Raw genomic sequence first — 24,018 nt, 5'->3', positions numbered from 1 at the left:
TGTTCATCCTACCTTAATACTTTAGGTCCTTTTAGCCCGACTGGAATGGTCCCTCTGTCGAACAGGGTTCTGCAGTCTGCAGAGTGAAGACAACGTGGTTCCTCGCTCCCATCGATCCAACAGAGGGAGAACTCCGAGGACTCCTGGCTGGCTCGCCAAATTGTTGTGGATTTTTTCCCTAAAATAGTTTTTACCTAGCTCTATCTTTTGGGTCTCGTCCTCAACGTCCCCACTTTATAGATCACCTGTAACTGACTACCTGGCTCTATCTTTTGGGTCTCGTTCCTGACGTCCCCACTTTATAGATCACCGGACTACCTGGCTCTATCTTTTGGTTCCCGTCCCCGACGTCCCCACTTTATAGATCACCAGCTTTTCTGACTCGATTTCCTAACTAGTTTTCTTAACTAGTTTCCTACCTAAACTAGCTTCCTGCGCAGGAATAAATTGACAAACAGATCTGCAAATGTCCTTTAAATGCTTTAATCACGGCCAGGAGATCTTCCCGAGCAGTTCTCAGGGAATCTCTCCCAAGAAGCAAGGCCAGAGGATCTCAGACAAATTCCATTGAGAATCCCACCGAAAAACACATATACAACAGTTTTTATAGACTCAGGGTATGGCATAAATTTCAGGCTGCATTACATAATTTCCCCACTATTTGATTGGTTCTTCATATGCAAACCCCTCTGTTACTAGGTAAAGCAAACTCTGATCTTGTGATTACTTATCACAAGGTTTTAATGATGACTTAATTTGTTCTAACAGACTGTTTAGTTTCACTTCTCCTTTTTGTTATTAATATACATAGACACATACTGTCACAAGTCACAAGTTTTTCCCCAAAGAGTTTGGACACATTAAAAGCATATGAATGTTATTCCTGCAAGAAAAACAAATGTTAGTTGATTAATTAAAGTTGATTAATTAAAATCCACCACAATTCCCCTCTCTGGCCGTACTAATACACGGCTAAATATTAAAATTAAATTGTTCTATTCAATTTTTCATACTTGCATGATTTACCTGTAAAATAATTTACCTTTACCAAATCATCCCATTATAAGTCAGTGACTTTAATACCACCTGATATCTCTAATCATACCATGTTCCATCTTTTACTTTATAATACCTGTCAAATATTCCTTCAATCAGCATCCTAAGTTGTAATTAAAATACCACCTGTTTCCAACGTTACTACATACACATACCATCTTCCACATTCTGCATCTCCATCTTCTTCCCAACATTCTATCTTGAATGTTGATTAATTAAAATCCACCACATCTACGAGTGCGCGCGCGCCCGCGATCTTACCGGAGAAGTGCCCTTAGGACCCATATAAGGAAATTCCGCTCTATCTTACGTAAGACAGAGCCATACTCGAAAAAAAAACTTTCCGAAACTTGTGACAAACCGGAAGGAGTATTTTTGGAACAAAAATACTCCTTCAAACGTACAACTTAGTTTTTGAAACTTTGTCCATGTTTAGCATGGGAATCCAACTCTTTACCAGTGTAAAAAACTCAGTATGCATGAAATAGCATTTCACCCCCCCTTTAAGAAGTGACTGATGCATCTGGGAATATGTACACATTTATACTTCTACTAACGTAATATTTTTCTTTTTAAAATATTTTATTTTTAGACTAACATTCAGTACACTTGGGAAAGAAGCACCATTCTCCTCATTCCTTGTGTCCTGACTGAAACCCAGGGGTGTATACTGCGTACAAGTAAAACTAGAGCCTAGCAGTCTCCTTTCCTCTCCAACATACACACAAATAGGAGAATAAGAGGCATTTAATCTCACTGGCAACCAATTAACAAACTAGAAACAGAAGGCAACAATCAAGAAAGATCTATGAAATTCATAACAAAGACCTGAAATGACAACTACAAAAACTACGAGAACTACAAAAACTACAAGACATACAGGTCCCAAACACAAAACATTCCCAGATCCCTTCATTGCGAGTCTATATATAAAGGCATGTGATCTAGCATTCTGTTGTAATGAGATTTGCCTTTTCAACCGAACCTAACTGCATCTTTAGTCCTCCTTTCTTCTTGAAAGGTGAAACAAGTATTTATCTTTGGTAACACTTTATTTCGATAGTCGACTTTAGACATTCTACTAACTATAAGTAACTTTGCAGCTACATGGCAACTAAGTGTCATTAGATTATTAGTAGACTGTTTTCTTATTATCTGCTAACACTTTATTTTGTTGGTCCCCTAACAGATATTCTACTGTCAACTTATTCTACTAACCCGAACCCTAACACCTAACCCTAACCTAACTGACAGTCTACTACAGTCTACTAATAATCTACTGACATTTAAGTTACTTATAGTGGACTATCGAAATAAAGTGTAACCTTTTTTTTTTTACTGTATAGCTGTCTTAATCGTCCTTTAGTGGTGGAAAGATGATGACAACACTTATAGAAAATGTACCATGTCAGGTTATAAAATTAGCTGATATTTTTTTAGCGTTTTAAAATGATCTTTGTGTAGACGTTAGAATATCATTACTTTTCAAACCAGCAAGTGATGACAGATTGTGATTAATAATATAGTCTGGGCAGATTACTTATATTTTCCACCAGGTGGCGCTCAGAGACTGAGAAAATATCATCCACTGAGACTCGTTCAAACTGAGTTGGGTCGTGAAGCTCAATCCCCCAGTTTCACAGATGAGGCATTAAGTGTTGTCTCAGACTAAAATGCATGTTTGAGTTGTCTTAAGCAACTTGCACTGACATATCTTAAAATATGTCTGTGCCATTGTTTTGTCTCAAGATTTTTACTCTTTGGCATAAAGGGGAAAATTATTTGAGTACCAAAGGTGCTTTTAAAGCCCATCTGAGATCCATAAAACCTCAGACAGGAGGAAGCTACAGATGACATTTACATTTAGCAGACCCTCTTAACCTTTACGGTACATCAGTATATTGTATTTAATACTTCGGGATAGTTTGTTTTTCTTTCAAATCCATAAATAGCATCCTTTTATCCTGTAACAGTGTTGTAGGATCACAAGATGGCAGGATTGCACTTTCTTTGTGGAAATGTGCTTTATCTGTGACATTCAGCTGTTTTGAATGACCTTTTAAATTGCGTTCTTTATATATTGCTCAGACCATAATTATCGCTTTACAAACTACTATTCAAAAGTGCAGGGTTAGATTTATTTTTTAACTAATACTGCAGCACAATTGTTTTCAACATTGACAATAATAAGAAATGTTTCTTGAGCCGCAAATCATCATATTAGAATGATTTCCGAAGGATCATGTGACGCTAAAGACTGGAGTAATAATGCTGAAAATTCAGCTTTGATCACAGGAATAAATATCATTACAATATATTGCGAAATATAATATACAAATAAAATGTAATATATAAGCCATCTTACCAACCTCAAACTTTTGAAAGATATGTGTATATATAATCATGTTCATTGACATTTAATAAGCTAATTATTGTATTTCTAAATGACCTCATATGCCCTTAAGCAAGACCCTCAAGGAGAAAACAAGCACAACTCCATGTCCATTTAAACAATGTGCTTATTCATCAGTTCACGGGCTATGAGAAAGCACAGGCGATCTCAAGAGTATCTGCGATTTGCTGATAGCATTAAGACGTTTGAAGACAGAATCCCTCACTGACTGCACAAGGCTATCTAATTGGCAATTAAAGCAACCTGAGACACTCGTCTCTCACGTGTCGAGGTTTAAAGGAACACACATAAAACAGATGAAGGATTCTTGCTCTTGGCAAGTAAGCACTTTCTTTTATGAGCCGACTGATTAGGGATTCTGTTCACCTGCGGCTCTCACAATCGAAGGAAAAAACGACCGCTGAGGTTCCCAGCAGAACTGCAGGCTCAGCGCTCGACCTGCTCCTGCAAATCAAATATGTGGGCATTATCACCGTGGGAGAATCCGTCTCTAATCAAATAACCAGTAATACTGGTACACGCCAGCCTGTGTTGTTTTGTTTGCTGTGCTTTAAATGCAAGCAGGATTTCAAGAGGAGTATCTGAGGGTCTGTGCTTGGCACAAGAGACGGATCCGGCACGCCAAGGTCTGTCAGGAAAAGGCCTGGCTGCCTTGGAAACAGAATAAGGCGACCCAAAGGAGGAAAGCACTCAAGAAGGGGGCGGGAAACAGAGGGAAAAAAGGTGGAGTGTTGTATGGAGAGAGAGAGAGAGAGAGAGGGAATGGAGAGCCAGAAGGCAGAGTGAAAACACACTGGATTCAAGAGAAAGAGTCAAAGTGAGAGACATCTGGGGGGTGGGAATGAAGTGGTGAATGAGGCAGAGAAAGTCTGAGGCGTTCTTCACACACCACTGCTCGCCTCGTTCATTCACAAAACAAACGCAGGAAGGCGTAGAGGAAGCTGGAGGAGAGAGAGAGAGAAAGAGAGAGAGAGAGAGAGAGAGAGAGAGAGAGAGAGAGAGAGAGAGAGAGAGAGTGATCCGCATAACAGGAGGCAGTGCAGCAACAGAGCATGCGAGTCCCCCGAGAAGACGGTTAACCGCAAATACAGAGCAGCGAGGCAGAGATCCTCACAGATGCCACAGACTCACACACCCTTGAGTGGAAACCAGAGGGCTCCTGGCACCGGGGGTCCCGACAGATGCGGCGGTCCCTGCGCAGGGCCCTGGGCTCGGCCCTCAGGTGGCTGGGGGTGAAGGTGTGTCGCAGGAGCGCGCTGTTGCTCGTCCTCGTGTGGCTGGCCTCCTGGCTCTTCCTCAACGGCCTGGTGTTCGTGCACAGGAACATGTTCTCAGACTTCTGCACTGACGACAAGAGCAAAGAGATCCTGCAGAGGGTGGTAAGCCTAACTTTTGTGATCGCTCATTTCCATATTTGATCAAAAAGGCTCTTAAGCTGTTGCACACTAACTCGGCAGTCTTGCCAAACTTAACAAATGAGCAAAAAAAAAAAAAAAAAGTATTTGCAAAACGTTGTAGACTAAACACCACAGGTGAAAATTCGGAACTAATGGATATCACCATACTTCCCCAGTTGATTAATCAAGTTGAGTTTTCGGAAATGTTATGTTAAAATTGCAAATGAGACATCTAATTAAATATGTGCCAATTTGCTTACATTTCCATCTGAACATTGGATAAAGCCGGTTTCAAAAGGTCTACTTTTGAAGAAAAACAAAAATTCACCATGTTTTTAGGATTAAATTGTTTTATAAAATCAGGCAAATGATAAACCTTTGTAAAAACCTTCAAAATATAGATAGAAATAAAACTGTTGGTGCATGTCAGTGGCTGCTGGAGATATGTATTGCCATTGAAATGTTTATGTAATTAAAGAAAGTGCAATAAAATAAACACTTAATATGCTTTACTTCCACTAGTCTGAAGATGGCATTAAGCAAAATAGCCCAAAGTGCAAGAAAAAAAGATTGGTTTTGCCTTAAACCTAAAATGCACTACAGATTAATCGGCTAGTTTTTGAAAATACTATTAAACGAAAAGAAAAGGTCTGTCAGCAAAATTAGTTGTCGTGTTGCAGTTGTAGCGATACCTCTGGGGATTTTGATGAATTTTCCACCAAATGATACACAAAGCGTTTCATAGGATTACTCAGTCAAGCATTGAATCATGGGTACCAGCAGTAACGGACCTCCATTAAAGGCTTAAGCTTTGTTCCTCCGAGGGAAACCTAAAGCTCTTTTAGAGCCACTGGATTATGTGATGTCAAGTGAGCGCTGAAAGAACATTTTGTTTGTTGCCACATCGGGAACCACAAAATCCTGTTAGCCTTCAAAGTGGGATTGGAAGATGATTACTGGCAATAACTAGTAGGAAAGTTTTTGCACGCAAACTATCATTACTAAAAACTAAATGCATTAGCATGAGCAGATTCAGAGCAAGTTTTTATTTTGAAAATGCATGCAATAATTTGACATCAAAGGTAATAAATCAAAGACATCAAAGACAAAGGTAATAAATATATCAAACTATTACATATAAAGGTTTTTTTTTTTTTTTTTCAGTCAGTAACACTGACTGATGCGATCATCTGAGCTATAACATGAATGTGAAATATACTGAGTGAATGACATTTTTGCTCCTGCAATATCTAAAAGCATGACACAAAAGTCATCTAATTCTTAATATTTGGTCAGGCTACGGTAAATATCACACTGAGTTCAACAGCTGCAAGCCAATCAAATGCTGCCGTGTGCCAATATTGTGCAAATGATGACTGGGTGGAGACACTAACTGTGAGGCATCTGTCACTTTGGCAATGAGGATAAAGTGAAAATAACAGACTGGTTGATGTAATTGTTGGGTCTTAGTCAATTTGAAATTCCCATGGATGTTTAGTGAGGAATATTATGGTTGGGTTCCAGAGTGCAAGGTTTTAGATTGGGAGTTTTGGACAATGGGATTATTCTAAAATCATCTATTTTATAATGAAATTATTTTGTTTTGTGTTAGTATTCTTTAAATAGATTATTAACCCCATTTTCAACCTTTCAGTATGTGCACAGCCGAAAGGTACATGAACAGTTTTGCTGTGAATGAAGCTTTTGGCTACAAAAAGCGTGCAAGATGCGGTCACAATTTAAAAGTGCATACAAATGATTGACATTTAAATAATTTCATAATCTGCTTATTTTTATTACTCAATAATTAATAAATAATATTAATATTTTATTTATGCAAATTTTTAGGTTACACTTTATTTCAATAGTCTACTTTAGACATTCTACTAATTATAAGTTACTTTTCAACTACATGTCAACTAACTTTCACTAGAGTATTAGTAGGCTGTTAGGATAGGATTCGGGTAATGAGTTGACATGTAGTTGCAAAGTTACTTGTCAGTCAGTACAATGTCTGTTGGGGAGCATCAAAATAAAGTGTTAGCAGATATTTAGCAGACAGTCGACTAATACTCTTATGACTGCTAAAGTTGGCATGTAGTTGGAAAGATAATTATAATCAGTAGAATGTCTAAAGTGGATAATCTAAATACAGTGTTACTGATCTTTGAAGTTTAACCGCTCTCAAATAAATTTTGTATTCATGTCCGTGGATTTAAAAAAAAAAAAAAAAAAAACTCTCAGATGTAGGATGCCAAATATTTTTTTTTTTTTACATTTATTAATTTAGCAATGCTTTTTAACCCAAAGCGACTTCAAAATGAGAATTACTCACGCCTTTGATTTTTGATTTGTTTATCCTGTTCTCTGTCTAGTTTTCCACTGAATTATCTTACAGCGCATGCAGTTCAAAAGCTTTGTGATCGTTCTCTCATAAGCCACATTAGATGCTTGTTTGGAAATGCTAATCAAATCCTTCCATAAATTGTCACAGCGCTTTATTATGACCACGCACTTTGTCTTAAAAGCATAAAAAAAAAAAAAAAAAAAAAAAAACAGAAATAAGTATGTTTATTTACAATGAGTGTAACGACTGAAAGGTGTAAATTCCTAATTTCAGATCTTAGGTCGCATTAATGGAGACCAAATCCATTCCTGGAGGTTTTCGTGATAAAGCAACTTACCATTCATGCCTTATTTGTGACAGTATATCTCCAAAACACTAAAGCCTATTTCTCAGTTGATGAATTGTAAAAACATTCTGATGATCTGCCAAACAGTTAGCTTTTCTAAGGGGTTCAACATTGCAATAAACAACTCAGAGTGCTTCACATCCACACAATAAACTGTTTATAGTTTCTGGCAGCGTGTGGTTGAGAATCTTTGGGCAATTAGACTTTGAACTACACGAGACCCTTTTAATCAGCGGTACCATCTGTCACCTGTGCAACCAGGCCTGTGTATAATAGAACTGTTGGCATGAGTTTATGATACGTACCTAACTGTTGTTTTAGTGGTGCTCTGCTGCAGGCTCTCAATACACTCTCATGCTTTGTTTCTACTCTTGTGAAGGTTAAGCACAGATGGTCTCGCATGCGGTGGGTTGATACGGTCCACTGACTTGATGGACCTTCATGCTAAGATCATTGTTTTTGTTGTAGGTTTAATGCTTTAAATGTATCATTTGAACAAGATATGATACAGTTTGAATGGATGTTAGATGATGGCGAGATAAATATACAATATACTGCACATCAAATATGTCAGTGGCTACAAAAGCCACACTTAAAAATGTATGCATTGCACCAAATAACAAAATATCAACCCAAGCATTTATTTTAAAGGATGGTTGGACAAAAACTAGAGAATTTTTTAAAAACATTATAATTAAATATACAATGATCAAAGCTGAATTTTCAGCATCATTACTCTAGTCTTCAGTGTCACATGATCCTTCAGATCCGGTCTTCAGATCATTCTATTTTTTTGTGGAAAGCGTGATAGTCTGTTTAAAAAAAAACCCATTTAATTAATTTGAATTATTATTTTTTTTTAAATCAGGTTGAATGAATGATTCAATGACTCACTCATAAAAATTGTGTCATTACTGGATGAATCAGCGTTTTTTTTAAACGAATCTCTTGAATAAATGATTAAAAGACAAATACACTTTTTAACAGTCACTTGTCGCCACCTACTGGTGTAACGATGAAACTGATACAATCCTTATTTGAAGCGCCAAGTTATTTTCTAAAAGTGATTTGCTCTATTTTGATCGCTACTGTGCACATTTGTGTTTATATCCGAACTATAAACTTTTTTCATACCTTCAGTATACAGTAAACTGCTCTCTCTGGCTCAGCGGCAGCGTCAACGCAGATCTGAATGTTCACTGGGAATGGACATGGCAAAGGTTTAAATTGACACATTTAGAAATAAGATCATGGGTGTTTGAATCAAGATCGCTGTCTTTTAACGATTAATGGTGCAGCTCTAGTATGTGTGTATATTGGCATACAAGAGTATATTTTGGAGCACATTAGGCCCTTTTCCTGTTTTGAATTAGAGTTTTAGTGAATTTCTTGTAAAGTAAAAATGATGGAGTGACCCAGAGCAGCCTATGCAGACATTCTTGGCATGCCGGGACTGGCCAGCACTCAGGCCAGATGGCAATACAGCCTGTGGGCAACAGAAATAGACGGCTATTCTCTGGAGTCTAATGTTTAATAATTACCTTGCATGCTCAGAAGCATAAAGAAAATATTGTTTCCATCTTATTTCATGTCGTCACTCAACACTGGAGTTGCATTTTAGTTTTCTGCTCCCTAGATATCTCTCAGTACGCCCCCCCCTTTAGTGTGTGTGTGTGTGTGTGTGTGTGTGTGTGTGTGTGTGTGTGTGTGTGTGTGTGTGTGTGTGTGTGTGTGTGTGTGTAGGTGTGTGTGTGTGTGTGTAGGTGTGTGTGTGTGTGTGTGTGTGTGTTCTGTTGTTTCCCCAGGCCAAAAATATAAGTGCGATTGCTTAGTCCCCAACAAGCCGGTTTGAGTCCGTAGCAGAAACTGTGCAGGATGAGTGTTTAATGTTTAATGATCAAGCATAGAGGTTTGTTCAAATCACTAACTCTAAGTACAAGCAATAGTTTTAGTGATGCTTGATGCAAACTATAGCCTGACTGGATCAAAATAAATGCACATTTTCACTGAGAGCGTTGAGTCCTGACTAAAAGTTCCATAATGTACAGATGCCATTAATCAAAAAAATAGTGTCATTTTATTTTTTATTTTACTATCATTATGGTTGTAATAATATTTTGAATTTGCTATTATTTTTATATTTTGAATTTTCAAGTTTTAGTCACTTTTTATGAGCTTTTGTCATTTTTCGTTTTTATTACTAAATGTATTGCTACTTAGGCTTAATTTATTTTTTATTTAAGTTTTAGTTTAAGATCATTTTAGTTTTTATTTATTTCCAGTTAATAATTTCATCTTAAACTTATTTCAGTTTATTGCCAAGGCATCATATTTCATTTTCATTTAAAGCTTTTCATCTAACATGTATATTTTATTTTATTCCAGCTTTATTTCAATGAACTGAACTGTAGTAGGATTAGTTTTAGTATCGATAATAACCCTGCCTGGTTGTAGATTTGTCCATGACAACAACAAATTCAAATACGTTATATATGTTACTATTTAGAGTGTGCCTGTAGTTAATCTATTCGCATCAGAAGCGTCAGAGATAATGTGCCAGATCAACATGCTGTCAAATCCAGGGCTTCATCTTCGTTCTTGGCGGTACTGAAAGAAAAAAAAAAGTATGTTTCTGTCATCCCAACCGCTAGATTACAAACACAGCCATGATTTACAACATATGAGTCACTTTCTCAGAATCTAACCACGGATCAGCAAAAGTTTTCCCTGCCTACACACATTCATTCTTCAAATGTCCAAACAGTGAGTTCACTTTCTATACTAAACACACAAACATGCATTGGATTTGGGGCAGCCGCTCGTGTATAGGCCTCACGGTAGAAAAGTTTACATGCAAACGGGAGCTGTTGTCCCATCTGAAGCAAAGTCTGGGAATCAAAACATATGTGGAGAATTTGGCTGTGCTGAATAAAAGATCAGCCTCGACCAAACGCCCGGTAGTGACCACAGACCACAACAGGGATCTTTGGCCCACATGAACACCACGAGAGGCCCGTGAGAGGGTCTGCAGGGTTGAAGCTCTTTATGTTTATTCTTAGTCGAACTGATAACAAACATCTGAGATTCCTAGTGCGTTATTCAAGTGTCTTGTCAAAGTGACCAACTGGGAGTAATTCGGTAATTGCATATTGATGACACCTATTGAATCATAGACTACAGTTCAAGTTAGTAGAAGAATATAACGTCATCAGCATGCGCTAGTGGTGAACAAATAGAGCAAGATAAATAGAAAAGAGGAGGAAGCAAAAGAGGAGAATATTGACAGTTCTGCAAATGGAGCTTGAGGTGAATATAGTTTTAAGTTTTAGCGCCGTCACGTTGATCAATCTTTCCTTTTCCTTTAAATCCTCGCTTTATCGGGCTTATGCTACAATGCCTGAACTTCGTATTTTGAGCACTTCTTGCGTTGTTTTTTGCCTCTTCATGATGACTTGCTTAATTTAGTCCTAGGGCCCTATCTTGCACCCAGCGCAATTGACTTTGTACACCGACGCATGTATCATTCCTATTTTGCACCCGCGCAAAGCGCGCTTTTCCCTCCACAGAAGCACGTCGCTAAACTAGGGAATGAACTTGCGCTCCCTGGGCGGTTCAGCGCAAAAAAGGAGGCGTGTTCAGGCGCAAACGTTCCTTCATGCTATTTTGCAGGTTTAGAAAACAATTGCGCAACTAACCAGGAAAAAAATTGTTTAAAGTCAGTGGCGCGTTGCGCATGTTATGCATATGCTATTTTAAGGGCGCATGCTTGGACATTATCAATGTAGCGTGTTCACAACGCGCATACACACACTTTGATTCTCTCATCTACACAGAAGCAGCAGTTTTCATTTTTGCAAATCATACATTATTATGATAGATAGATAGATAGATAGATAGATAGATAGATAGACAGACAGACAGACAGACAGACAGACAGACAGACAGACAGACAGACAGACAGACAGACAGACAGACAGACAGATAGATAGATAGATAGATAGATAGATAGATAGATAGATAGATAGATAGATAGATAGATAGATAGATAGATAGATAGATAGATAGACAGACAATTTATTATAAAAGCATACATCTAGCTTACACATTTACCCAAATTATCATACGCCTTTTTAACCGAAGTTAATGTGGGTGGGTTTCTCCATCCCCAATGTCCCTGACGAGAGCGTTGCTCTCCTCGGCTGTGAACCGCTCCTGGCGCGCGCCTGGCAAATCCGCCGTTACAATAGGAATCCGCTTTAGAAAAAGCGCGTCTGCTCTTAAAGGGAATGTGAGATGACTCTCTGATTGGTTTATTTCACGTTACGCCCAAACCACACCTATGAATAATGAAGCTACTTCAGACCAACCCATTTTAGATTTGCGCCTGGCGCAAGAGTCATTTATCCCGCTGGGAAAATAGCAACAGCGCCAAGACCCGCCCACAAAGTTACTTGCACTTTGCGCTTTGACACTTGCGTTTCAGATCGTTAAAATAGGGCCCCTAATCTGTAAGTCGCTTTGGACAAAAGCGTCTGCTAAATGACTAAATGTATCAATACACCATTTCATGTTGCATTTTTATTGGCTAGTCAGTGGACATAGGTCATAGCAAACACACTGTGAGATGATGAAGCTAAATAATCGCAGGCTATTGGTCTGAAGACCGTGACTACAGCCGTCTTTAAACCTCTCTCACTGTATGACGTAAGACCACCGTTTAGGAGACACGACCACAGAAATCACCACGATTGGTCATCTTGCGTCTGAGACAGGCTAAAATCATGAGTTTGATCCGAATGGAATTAGTAGTATTACTATAATACTATTGTAGCTCCGCTGGCGTTGTTGTGGTTGCTTTCTATGGTTTTGAACGTGGCGATGTTTTGTTTGTATTACATGTAATGCACATGCAAATGAATATGTAAACCGTTTTGCAATGTATAAGGTTCATATTTAACAGAACGCCCAGAATTCGAAATCGGAATTGATTAATTTTTGGACATTTTGATGTCTTCAACACTTTTAATCACAAACCCCCCCATTAAACCCTGCTGCTCATCTCTCGTAGACAATGCTATTACATTTATTTATGCTTTGATCGATTTCCAATAAAACACACACAAAATGTCTTAGTCTCGAGCCAAAAATTCAGACTTTCTGACCATATCTCCATTACTCTAATGAACGCCACTCAGATTGTCTTCAGAGAATGTAAAAATGTAGTGTTATCATTGCCAATTTTAGCCAAGCAGGTTTAGCTACACAAATGTGTGAACTTCAGTTTTATGACGAATGAGTAAAACGCTCTTGCAGGCTTTTTTTGGAACACAGAGGACATATTTTAAATAAGGAGACAAGCGAGGGAGAGCATCCCACAAACCATTCTGATGGACAATGATAAGGAAAATATATCGCTAAAGCCACTGCCGATAGGAGCCGGACTAGCGCCGGACTGTGAGCGGATAACAGCTGTTTACTTTGGAAGGTGACAGAGGACGATTTGCAGTGTAATCTCAGTGGAACACAAATCATCCGAAGCCTCGAAGCCCCTGAACCGACATATATATGTGCAGACTACAGCAACAACCAGTAATTAGCTCATTTTTCACGAGAGGGTCAAAGAGGACAAATGCAAGAGCAAAAACAGATCTGTTTTAAAACCATGCATAAAAATGATTCTTTGACTGTTTTGCAAGATTAAATATGTGAATTTCATGCATGGCAGTAAAATATGCTGACAAGTAGCATTGGTACAGTATCTCAACATAGGCACATATTCAAAAGGTGTGATATAAGATGGAATTAAGATTGCATTGATTAAAAACTGCTTTAATGCGAAGGAAATTAGTTTGCTGAGACACATCATAAGAATGAGACTATATGAAACTGTGTAGGATGCTAGGACATGCTAGGAATAAAACTAATAAACAAAATACAAATGGTATACATTATAAATTACGAATTGTAAAAAATATTATATATATATATATATATATATATATATATATATATATATATATATATATATATATATATATATATATATATATATATATATATGCAGGGCTTGACATTAACTTTTTTGCTCACTAGCCAATGTGGCTAGTGGTTTTCCAAAGTTACTAGCCACACAGCATTTTTACTAGCCACATTTTTGTTGTTGTGAAATTACCTGATAAAAGTTGACTATGGCGTGCTAAAATGTACTTGAACTAGATTTACAACCCTTTTAAATGTAAAACCACTGTATACACCCAAATCAAGACTACATAAATATATAACAATACAGGTCATTATCATTAGCTCTGATAAGGTTGTGTGTAAAGCTCCTTTTTTAAAATAAAACCATGTATTGTGTATTATGTCGCCACATTGCTCCACCGGCATATGACATAACTCCAGCAGGTTCTTTGTTGTCTGTCACTAGCGACAATACTCATTAGGGCTGTCAAAATTGCTCAAAAATGACCTTCGAATATTCCCTCTAAAAAAAAACACATAGCTTATATTCGAACTATTCAAACATCTGGTTGTGCATTTTGTCATGACGCGCATTACGTCAATAACAGGACAAATTAATACAAAGAGACATAACTACTTGTATAGGTAGTTTATTTAAGTTTAAACATATTTGACAACGTATTACCTACACGAAAACAAGGAAATCAACTAATGGCCAAGACCGCAGACCTCACTCACTCTCGCTCGCTCACTCGCAGGCACTCTTTCTCTCTCTAGCCCTCACACTCAACACCAAACGCGAATAGAGCATCTGGCGCGAGTGTAAAGACGCGTTTACGCGCGTCTGGAGGTCTTGCGGCGCGAATGAGGCGTCACGCGCTCTGTGCATAACAGTTTAAATGAACAACAACAATAAGCAAATGTTGAGTGCTGATCAAGAGTTTAATGCAAGCCATTTAAGGTCGCGACTCTTATATAGCAGGCTTCATTCAGTGATTGAAACAAATATTATTAACATTAATTGAAGTTTTACAGTATATAGAACCGACATTGAACGCTCCGAGCGAGCTGTGCTGTGGTAAACATGGAACTTTTCCTTGACATGAAACGGTAAATAATCAAACCAGTGGAAGCCTGCAGTGCATGAAACTGCTGTATCAAACCTACCTTATTCATGCAATATCTATTCAGTCAGTACAGTAGCCTACACTTCAGTAATGTTTCTGTTTAACGTTAAATAAATTGACCCCTCAGGCAGCGCGCCCACTCGCAAAGCAGACAGCCGCGCCTCTGCTACCGCGGGCGTTTTTCCACATTCGAATATTAATTTTCACCTTCGAAATTCTGTTTTTTAAAACTATTCGAATATATATTCGAATTTAGAATATTCGTTGACAGCCCTATGGGAGTTGTAGTGTCGTAGTGTCACACTTATTTCAGATGCCTTTTGAAAAGACTACAATTATTCAACCCGCCAAAGTGGCTAGTTGGAGTGACTGTGTTACCCGCCACGAGCAAAATCCACCCGCATTTGGCGGGTTGGCGGGTGTTAATGTCAAGCCCTGTATATATGTATATATATATATATATATATATATATAAAAAAATTGTGGCCAAAATGTTCAGCCAAGGAAAATTGACATTCACCCTTTATTACAATATTATTACATTTTTTATTTTTTACTTTTTTTAAATCAATATTTCATTGTCAATGCAATGAAACAAATTGTTCTGACATTTTTTTTTGCCACGCTGTCATTCAAAGAAATTACCAACACTTTCAAAAACGAGAAAAACAAACAAAAAATTATAATTGATTGTTGTAGTCAAAGTTTGTTTGTTTTTGTTGTTTTTTTGAGCTTTTTGTTTTTCTATGCATTTTATTTTTGCATAGCAATATATAACTTCCCTCATATTTTGGTTTAATTGACCTTGTAATGTCATTATCGTTTAGCTGAATTTTCAGCATCATTACTCCAGTCTTCAGTGTCACACGATCCTTCAAAAATCATTCTAATATGATGATTTGCTGCTCAAGAAACTTTTCGGATTATTATTAATGTTGAAAACAGTTGTGCTGCTTCAGATTTTTGTGGAAACTGACATACATTTTATTTTTCAGGATTCTTTGTTGAATAGAAAGCGTTTATTTGAAATACAAAGTTCTTTACTGACACTTGATTTATAATTAAATGTATTTATATATATATATATATATATATACATACACACTGCATATATGGCTTGGTCTTTTGAAAATGCTGTTTAAAATGGAAAATGCAATGAAATATGGTGCACATTTAGCTTGTAATGTGAAGAGTGGAGCGTAACGCAGCTCATGTGCTGTTCTGTGTGTGTGTGTTTCAGTGTGACGAGTATCAGCAGGGCGTTCTGAGCGGTGACCTCTGTGATGACCTCTGCGTGGCCGGTCGGGTGGAATACAAACGTTGCCTCTATTACGAGAATGGCAAGAAGGTCATGGCCGCCAGCTGGCGCGGGGTGCCTGTCGTTCTCAAGTCCAAGCTGGAGAACTTCTCCTCCTACGAGGCTTTAGCTCTGCTGGAGTATCAGGACGGGGCAGGAGGAACGGGCGGCGAGGAGGAGCTCTCGCCTCTGGATGTCGTCTTCTACGCCACCCTAGAGATCAAGAACTCACTCGGCCTGGAGACGGGAACTAACTTGACGTTGCCTCGATTGTGGGGTCAGAAGCTGAAGGAGAGCGAGCGCACGTACTCTCGAGCTGAGCTGGCCTCGCTCTGGGCTCTCCTTCAGCAGGAGGAGTACATCTTCCTCAGGGTCCTGCAGGATTTGACCCACCACGTGGCCAAGATCCTGGGCTCCTGTGGACACTTCTATGCCGTGGAGTTCTTGGCCGCTGGACACGCATGGGACCAACACATATTCTCTCTGGAGGAACTGTCACTGAGCCCCTCGCCAAGCCCCGGGAGCGCACAGGACAAGATGTTCACCGCCGGAGATATGGTTCCCCGAGTGGCTCTGAGCTTTCTGGAGATGGTGGAGCATTTCGAGAATGACTTTTCACACCGCTTACACCTTTGTGATATCAAACCGGAGAACTTTGCCATCAGGAAGGACCTGACGGTGAGTAAACACTTAATAGGCTCATTCATATAAAGCCAGAAGCATATCAGTGAAAATTTCACAGCGGATATTTTAACATCAAATACAGACAAACCAAAAATTATTCAGACACCATATAAATGTGATTTTTTTTTACTAGTGTGTGCAGGACTCTATAGTTCATTTATGTAAGTGAGGAGAGCAAAATAAAGTAAACTGTGACATATTATACCCAAAAATTCTTCATATACCAGTAAAATGTATAAAAATGTGGGACCAAAAATGATTCACACACTTTGACCAGACCATGTGTTGCTCAAGTGTTTTTTCTTTAATTGCTAATGCAAACACCACAGACTGAACAATATTAAGCTTTGTAATTGGTTGAGCTAAATTGCTGTTATCTAATTGTGTAGTTAAAGTTAACAGCTGACAGATATTCACCCTGATTCATTTGTGAGACAGTCTAATAGAAGGAAATATCAACTGATTTGAAAACTCTGAGTTCTTGTCATATTTTATTACCATTTTCTAAACTATAGCGAATAAACTGTGATTAATGTGTGAAATGTTGAAGGTGTCTGAATAAATTTTGGTTTGACTGTACAGTATATGATTGATTATTGAGGCACAACGTTTTGGATTTAGTGAGGATAGACACATTGGTCACACTTTATTAGGGGTCTTTAGCAACTATGTACTTGCATTAAAAATCTTCAGGTACTTATTGCATTGATGTTGAATTGCTAAACACTTGTGCTGCTATTGAGGTGGGATACGGGTAATTACGGGATACGGTTGAATCGCTATCGGTGAGAGCGAGAACTCTGATTGGCTGTTCAGCTCAGCGAATGAGTCAGTGCACGAAAGTGACGAAAGCGAGGTCAAGACGGTACAGACAGAAGACTGTAATAATTTTACGCCATCTTGCATGAGCATTCAGTGCTTGAATATTTTCATAACATGAGCCGACTGGTATGAAGAAAGTGATCAGCGTGATTGATATTCAGAATGGTAAGCAAGCTTGTTTATGGTTTGTATATCTGCAGTCCTAGTTTAGGTTTCCCTTTTTGAATGAAAAATATAGACTATTGATATCTGCTGATATACACAGATATTCACTCACAGAACGGACATGTTTGTCCGAGACAGTCAGCTTTCGTCACCGCTAGTTCGAAGGCTCGGTGCGTCCCGGGCTTTAGTGGTATGGGAAGATTTAAGGGTGGGTTAACAGTGTAATTATAGATGTATTTAGAGAAATTAATTACAGCTGTAATTACATGCAAGTATAAAAACCTGTATGTACACAGTAAGTGCACTGTATCAAATTATTAATTTAAAGGTTAGTACATTGCAGTCAAAGACACTTAATATAAAGTGGCATTGACACATTTCTTGTCTTCAACATTACAAGTGATCCTCCAAATGTATGATCTGATTAAACAGAAAAAAAAAAAATGCAAGCATTTACAATGTGATAGTGGTCGACTGAATCAAGGCAGGACTTGGACCCGAATCTGAATAAAATATTTATACGAAGAGTAAATATTTTACAATGTTTCCTTTTCTTATTAGATTTGATTATAATTCTAGTAATTCGATTACTGGTATTAGATTATTCTGCATATTATAGGCAAGAGTTATTATAATTAGATCAAATTCATGAGCACATAATCCTTGTCTCGTTGGCAAAACTGTGATGTAAACCACAGGAAGGATAGTGTTTAACTGCTTGATTAAATTTCCTAAAGATTTCCTTATAAACTTGCACGGCCCTGAGGCCTTTTATGGTCCAGATATTCCAAGTATTTCAGCTAAATGTGATTATAAATATTAATAATTATAGTTTGAGCCCAAATATTACATCAACAATGAGTTCTTCAAACATAAGCTATCTATTTTAGCATATCAGTTAGAATACAAGATAATCATACTGTGAACTAAAATATTTATTCAGATCTCATGATGAAATGATTCAAAAACAGATGAAAAATCATTAGCGTCTGTAGAACTATATAGCAATGCTGGGCATTACGCACACATTGTTTGTGTTCCAGCGTAGCCGATGAGGTTGAGATGAATGCTGCTCGTTCTGAGGGTTTAATGGGATTTACTGCCGTACTGTAAACAGCAGCTGATGACATCATGCAGATATGACAGCCATCAATCAAAGTCAGATCAGCGATATGCCACTTTTCTAACACACAGCATTACAAAAGTCAGTATGTGTTTATGATTCTGTTTGCATTGCCAGTGAATTTTTTTGGACATATCAATTACTGTCCTTTTCTGTTTATGTAGACGACTATGTTAATTTCATGCACAAATTCTCATTAATATTCTGATAAAAACAGGGTTTAGCAAGCGGCAAAAGAAAAACAGCTTTGTCAAAGCTTGCCGAATCTTAGTAGTCTAAGAGCTGACCGCAGATGTTTTATATATATATATATATATTATTTTTTTTACAGTATATGTCTGTCTGTCTATCTATCTATAAAAATCTGGTAGCTTTATTTTACAGTCTTGTTCCACATGTACATCATGTACTTATTATAGTAATTGCAATAACTGGGTAATAACTAGGTACTTACCCTGAACTACCCCTAAATCTAACCTTAACCCATGTAGTTACCTTTTATTACCCTGTACTTTCTTAGATAAGTACACTGTAAGTACACGTACTGTAAAATAAAGTGCAACTAAAAATCTATTTTTAATTAATAAACAGCATTTAAATAATTGTAATAGTCTGAGACCACTATTGAAAAGCTTCTATTTAGCTTTTTTTTTTATTGCAAATGATTGCAATACAATTTCTATTTAAAGTTCAGTTTGAATCGTAATCTTGATTATTTTTAATTTTATAAAAAAAATATATTATTAGTTTTAATATTTGATAATTCCAATGTAAACAAGAACATCTGACATAATGCACAAAGGGGTTTGGATGATTAATGTCGCAAATTTGCCAGAAAAATGTCAAAATTAGTGTCCTAGAAATAGTTTTTTTTTTTTTTAAATTAGATTTTAAATACCAGATGATTGTGGTTTTAAAATGTTGGGCCCCACTGTAAATATAAATACTATACTTTATATTTATTGTTGTTGTTTTTTGCTGGTCAGGTGGTGGCAATAGATGTGGACATGGCTTTTTTCGAGCCCAAAATGAGAGACATACTTGAGCAGAACTGCACCAGTGACAATGACTGCAACTTCTTTGACTGCGTTTCCAAGTGTGACAGAACTAAAAACAGATGTGGGCCAAAACGCCAAAACAGTAATCTTCAGGTGGGTGAGGTTTCTATTCTATTGTATACTGCAATTATTTAAGAATTTGCATCAATTGTACTATATTTCAACACTAAATAATCTTTTGGAGTTATGTGGTTAGCAATTATATATGCGATAGGATGCTGACTTGTTCTGAAAGAGAAAAGAAAACCACTTTGTTTTTGAAAATTGTCACACAGGAATACAACTAAAATGGCCCGGAGGAGACAAGCATTCTTCAGCTGTAAACATTGCCAAGAAAAATGCTGGGAATGTTAATAGTTCATGATAACGCTGAAGAGAATCAGATAGCGCCATCATTACGGCTCCAAAACACAATGGGGTTTAACAGCGCTGGCCGAACTAAGGAAGCACCTTTGATTATAAGCGAGTAACATCTTTTGCAAGCTACGGCTAAACGCAACAGGCTACAGATAAACTACACACACATTTAAAAAATCAGATATCAAATCTGCATTAAACAAATGAAGGCTCCATAAACACTGCAAGCCAACAATTCCGATCTCTCATCGCTTTTTGTGAGGTTGTTCGCATGACTTTTTAAAAGTAATAGGCTACATATTGTTTCAAATGCTCCTAAACTGACCCGTGTGTGTAAAACACCCATGTTCACCAGAGACAACACTAGTTTTATAGAGTAATTTCTGCTTAAAAAAGCATTAAAAATTAAGTTTAAAATTAAACATTTTTTTTTTGTATTATAAAATTCAAGGACACTGTAAATCTGGCCCCAATTATTAGAAACATTAGTTAAATTGGGAGCACAAAACAATAAGGTTTCATTTGTTAACATTAGTTAACTACATTAGTTAACATGAACTAACATTGAAAAACACTAATGTTAATTTCTACATTTACTACTATATCATTCAAATCAAAAGTTGTATCTGTTAATAGTATTTCAAAGACCCGAGCTGAGATGAACTAACAATGAACAACTGCATTTTTTTTTATTAATTATCATTAACAAAGATTAGTAAATCATGTAACGGATGTATTGCTCATTGTTAGTACAGTACATGTTAGTTTATGCATGAACTAATGAAACCTTATTGTGAACGGTGTTTCCGTTAAATCAACATAAAAAGTGCATTATTTCCAACACAACTATTTACACTGAAATTACATTGCAAAATGAACAGAATATATATATATCTATATCTGTGATCAATTTTGATCTGAGTCACATATAATCTGTAATGTATATATATTACAGATTATATGTGACTCAGATCGGAAATTGATCATCTAAAATTCAGTGATTTTGTTTTTGAGTCTTTTACGACATTGGTCTATGATCAGGGAGATAACATTAAAAAAAATTCAGAAAACCCGTTTACACCATTCCTTGTTCCTTTTCTTTTTTGCAATTTCACCAAAAAGCCATGGGAACAAAACCTACAACAGCAAAGGAAGTCAAAAAAATACTTGGGTTGATATTTGTGATATTATGACAGGCAGATGACAATAAATAGAGTGGAATCAGGTGTAACCATTTTTCCGAATGCCGCCGCCATTGCAGGTTTAAATTCTCCATAAGAGACTTTGCCACAGTCACGCAACGTCTGTCATCTGTTCATTTGGGTTGGTTGGTAGTCAACACCTGCTGTCAGTGCCAACTCCCCTTAAGGAGAACAAGCCAACAGACGAGCTGGCCACAGGTGGCTGAGACAGAGCCCATCTCTCCGTTCCCGATCACTTAACGCAACCCTTGGTGACCTCTACCTTCCCATTGTATGGCCTGCCATTCAGAACAATGAGGGCTTTGTAACGTTCAGGCTGTTGGGTCAAGGAGACCATCGCATTTTGCTCTCCGGTCCCTTTCAAATGGCACGCACAGCGAATATGGCTGATGATTGCTCCGGAGATGATGAAACGAGACCAGGATGGCGCTAATGGCTGCTCTCCTCATCCACAGCAGGTCATGCTTCTGTTTCTGTCTCTCCACAGGTGATCTGTGAGAAGATCTTCAGGCCGTGGTTTTCTCCCACGCTGCTGGGCGCTAAAGCGGGTCTCCCCCTGCAGGTGGCGCTGCAGAGAGCCGTTCAGGAGTGCGCAGAGATCGGCGAGGGCAGGCGGGCCGTGAGACAGCAGCTTCGGGCGCTACTCGTGGAGCTCGTTCAGGAGGACTCGGGAAACCAGGGGGAAGACCAGGAACGCAAGATGGGACGCGTCCATACGGCACTTAATTTCTAAATAAACTCTCGAAAGAGCAAATTCAGTCATGTGCAATTCTGGAGAACATCTCAGATGACTATCACAAGACCAACACGCACAATCACCAGATTACAACACGTCACTCCCAACCCGATGTCACGGCAATTCGTACGTATTTTACGAGGTGGCTAATTCGTGTGAATGCGTACGAGTGACCTACACCTGACTGAAAAATTGTACGAATTGGTACGAGTGAGGTCGTACGAATTAGTCACCTTTTACTCACTCGTATTGGTCGTGAGATAGCGTTGTCACTTCTCAGACATTCCACGACCCGACAAACGTCGAACATGTTTACTTGGTGAACACAAGCACAGACCAACGGCGTAACACACTATCTGACAAAACCCGATGACGTGTTTGTTGCCGTTGGTCGGCGTCTGTCGCTGCGGTGAGATCTGGCCAGTCGAGATTACTTTGCTGAGCTGTTTCCAACAGCCAGATACATGTTTGTTTACTCAAAATGTCTGTTAAAAGGGACACTGTAGTTCACTCAAATATGAAAGTTCTGTCATCATTTTCTCACTCTCATGTCTTTCCAAACCTTCTGTGACACAAAACAGATATTCTGAGAAATGTTTCAACTGTTTGTCCATGTAGTGATCCATGATCCAAAACATGTTTTTTTTTTTTATATGCTCCATAGAAGAAAGCAATGCATATAGGTATAGGTTTGGGATGCAAGATTGTATTTTTTAGGTGAACGATCCCTTTAAGGGTGTAGCTTTGCCTCTTCCCAGCTAACAAATGTATGTTCTAAGAACATTTTGTAAATGTAATGTAATGAAAATGTTGTTTCTGAATGTTCTCTGTGTATCAGCGTCTCTCTCTACTAATAGTGAAGCTGTTGGTTGTAGTTACTAAGAAATATATGCTAGAACGTCTCAGTTTTTTAGCTTTTGTTATAGATAAATCACAGAACAGTGTTGACAATACATTTCTGTGCTACTGAATGTTTCTGTGTGCGCTACTGTCTGTATGTGTGTGTGTGTTACAATGCAGCAACGCATTAGTTCAGAACGGCGATTAACTTACGTGTATAATAAGATGTTAAAAATGTGCATTCACTCAATCAAGATGGTATAATCAAACATCTTTTGGACCGCATTTATATGACATTTTACCTGATGGAAACGGAGCATAAAAGTGTCCTTCAAAGATTTCTTATCCTGTTGCGCCCTCTACAGGCCATGATCAGCGACCAGTCCACGTCAAGCTTAAAGTGTCATGGCAGAGCATTAAAGTCGACTAGTCTGTGCAACCCTTAACACGATGTATTGATCATGTTTTTGTGCTAACGTTTTGAGAACATAATTAAATACCAGATAACTTTAAATAAACATTCTACTAATATTAGAGGAAGAACGTTTATTCATAACATTGAAAGAACCTTGCCAGAACGTTAGCCAAAGTTTTGAGAACATTCCCTGTTAGCTGGGTCACCGTTATGTAAGAATAAAGGTAGTCACATGATCGGGAATTTTGCAAGATTTTTCAACACGTTCAAGTTGCTCTTACATCTCTACACTGTTGACAATGGAAGGTTTTTGCCTAGAAACTCTGGATCATCTCAGCTAATGCATCCATTTTATTTCCAGAAGAGAAATTGTCTACCTGTGATTTTGTAAAAGCATTTTAAATAAACCATGGCTCAGGCACAGTCCTTCCGCTTTGTTTGTTTTCTTACCCACACTTAACCACAGCTGCACGCCGTCATGCCGCATTATATTAGCATTATATCAACACTTTGCAGATAATCTAATAGAAAGCTAAAAGATCAAAACAACATTCGTGTTGGTTCCTGTTGATGGAAGAGGAACACTCGGTGGATTTGTTTGGATCTACCTTCATCGTTGTGGTCTTCACAGGGCATCAGGTTTCAGTCTGCCTCCAGGAGAGGGGGGTAAGA

General features: G+C 38.0%; 1 protein-coding gene across 1 annotated transcript; it reads left to right on the top strand.

The window, feature by feature from the left end:
- The first annotated feature begins 1,471 nt into the window (after positions 1-1,471).
- dipk1c (divergent protein kinase domain 1C) lies at positions 1,472-23,772 on the top strand. Its single transcript, XM_081352569.1, has 4 exons — positions 1,472-4,848; positions 15,888-16,622; positions 19,725-19,889; positions 21,843-23,772. Exons 1-4 carry the CDS (start codon positions 4,651-4,653, stop codon positions 22,086-22,088), a joined length of 1,344 nt encoding a protein of 447 aa, XP_081208695.1. The 5' UTR covers positions 1,472-4,650; the 3' UTR covers positions 22,089-23,772.
- The last annotated feature ends 246 nt before the right edge of the window (positions 23,773-24,018 follow it).

This window comes from Scardinius erythrophthalmus (assembly GCF_964197995.2).
Source record: "Scardinius erythrophthalmus genome assembly, chromosome: 22".
Classification (NCBI taxonomy): Eukaryota; Metazoa; Chordata; class Actinopteri; order Cypriniformes; family Leuciscidae; genus Scardinius; species Scardinius erythrophthalmus.
This window is presented reverse-complemented; position numbering and strand designations above follow the sequence as displayed.

Excerpts from the sequence above, each read along its gene's own strand:
- dipk1c (XM_081352569.1), top strand. The coding sequence starts at position 4,651 with ATGCGGCGGTCCCTGCGCAGGGCCCTGGGCTCGGCCCTCAGGTGGCTG. Across the intron at positions 4,849-15,887 it reads AAGAGATCCTGCAGAGGGTG|TGTGACGAGTATCAGCAGGG; the intron begins GTAAGCCTAACT and ends TGTGTGTTTCAG. Across the intron at positions 19,890-21,842 it reads GCCAAAACAGTAATCTTCAG|GTGATCTGTGAGAAGATCTT; the intron begins GTGGGTGAGGTT and ends GTCTCTCCACAG.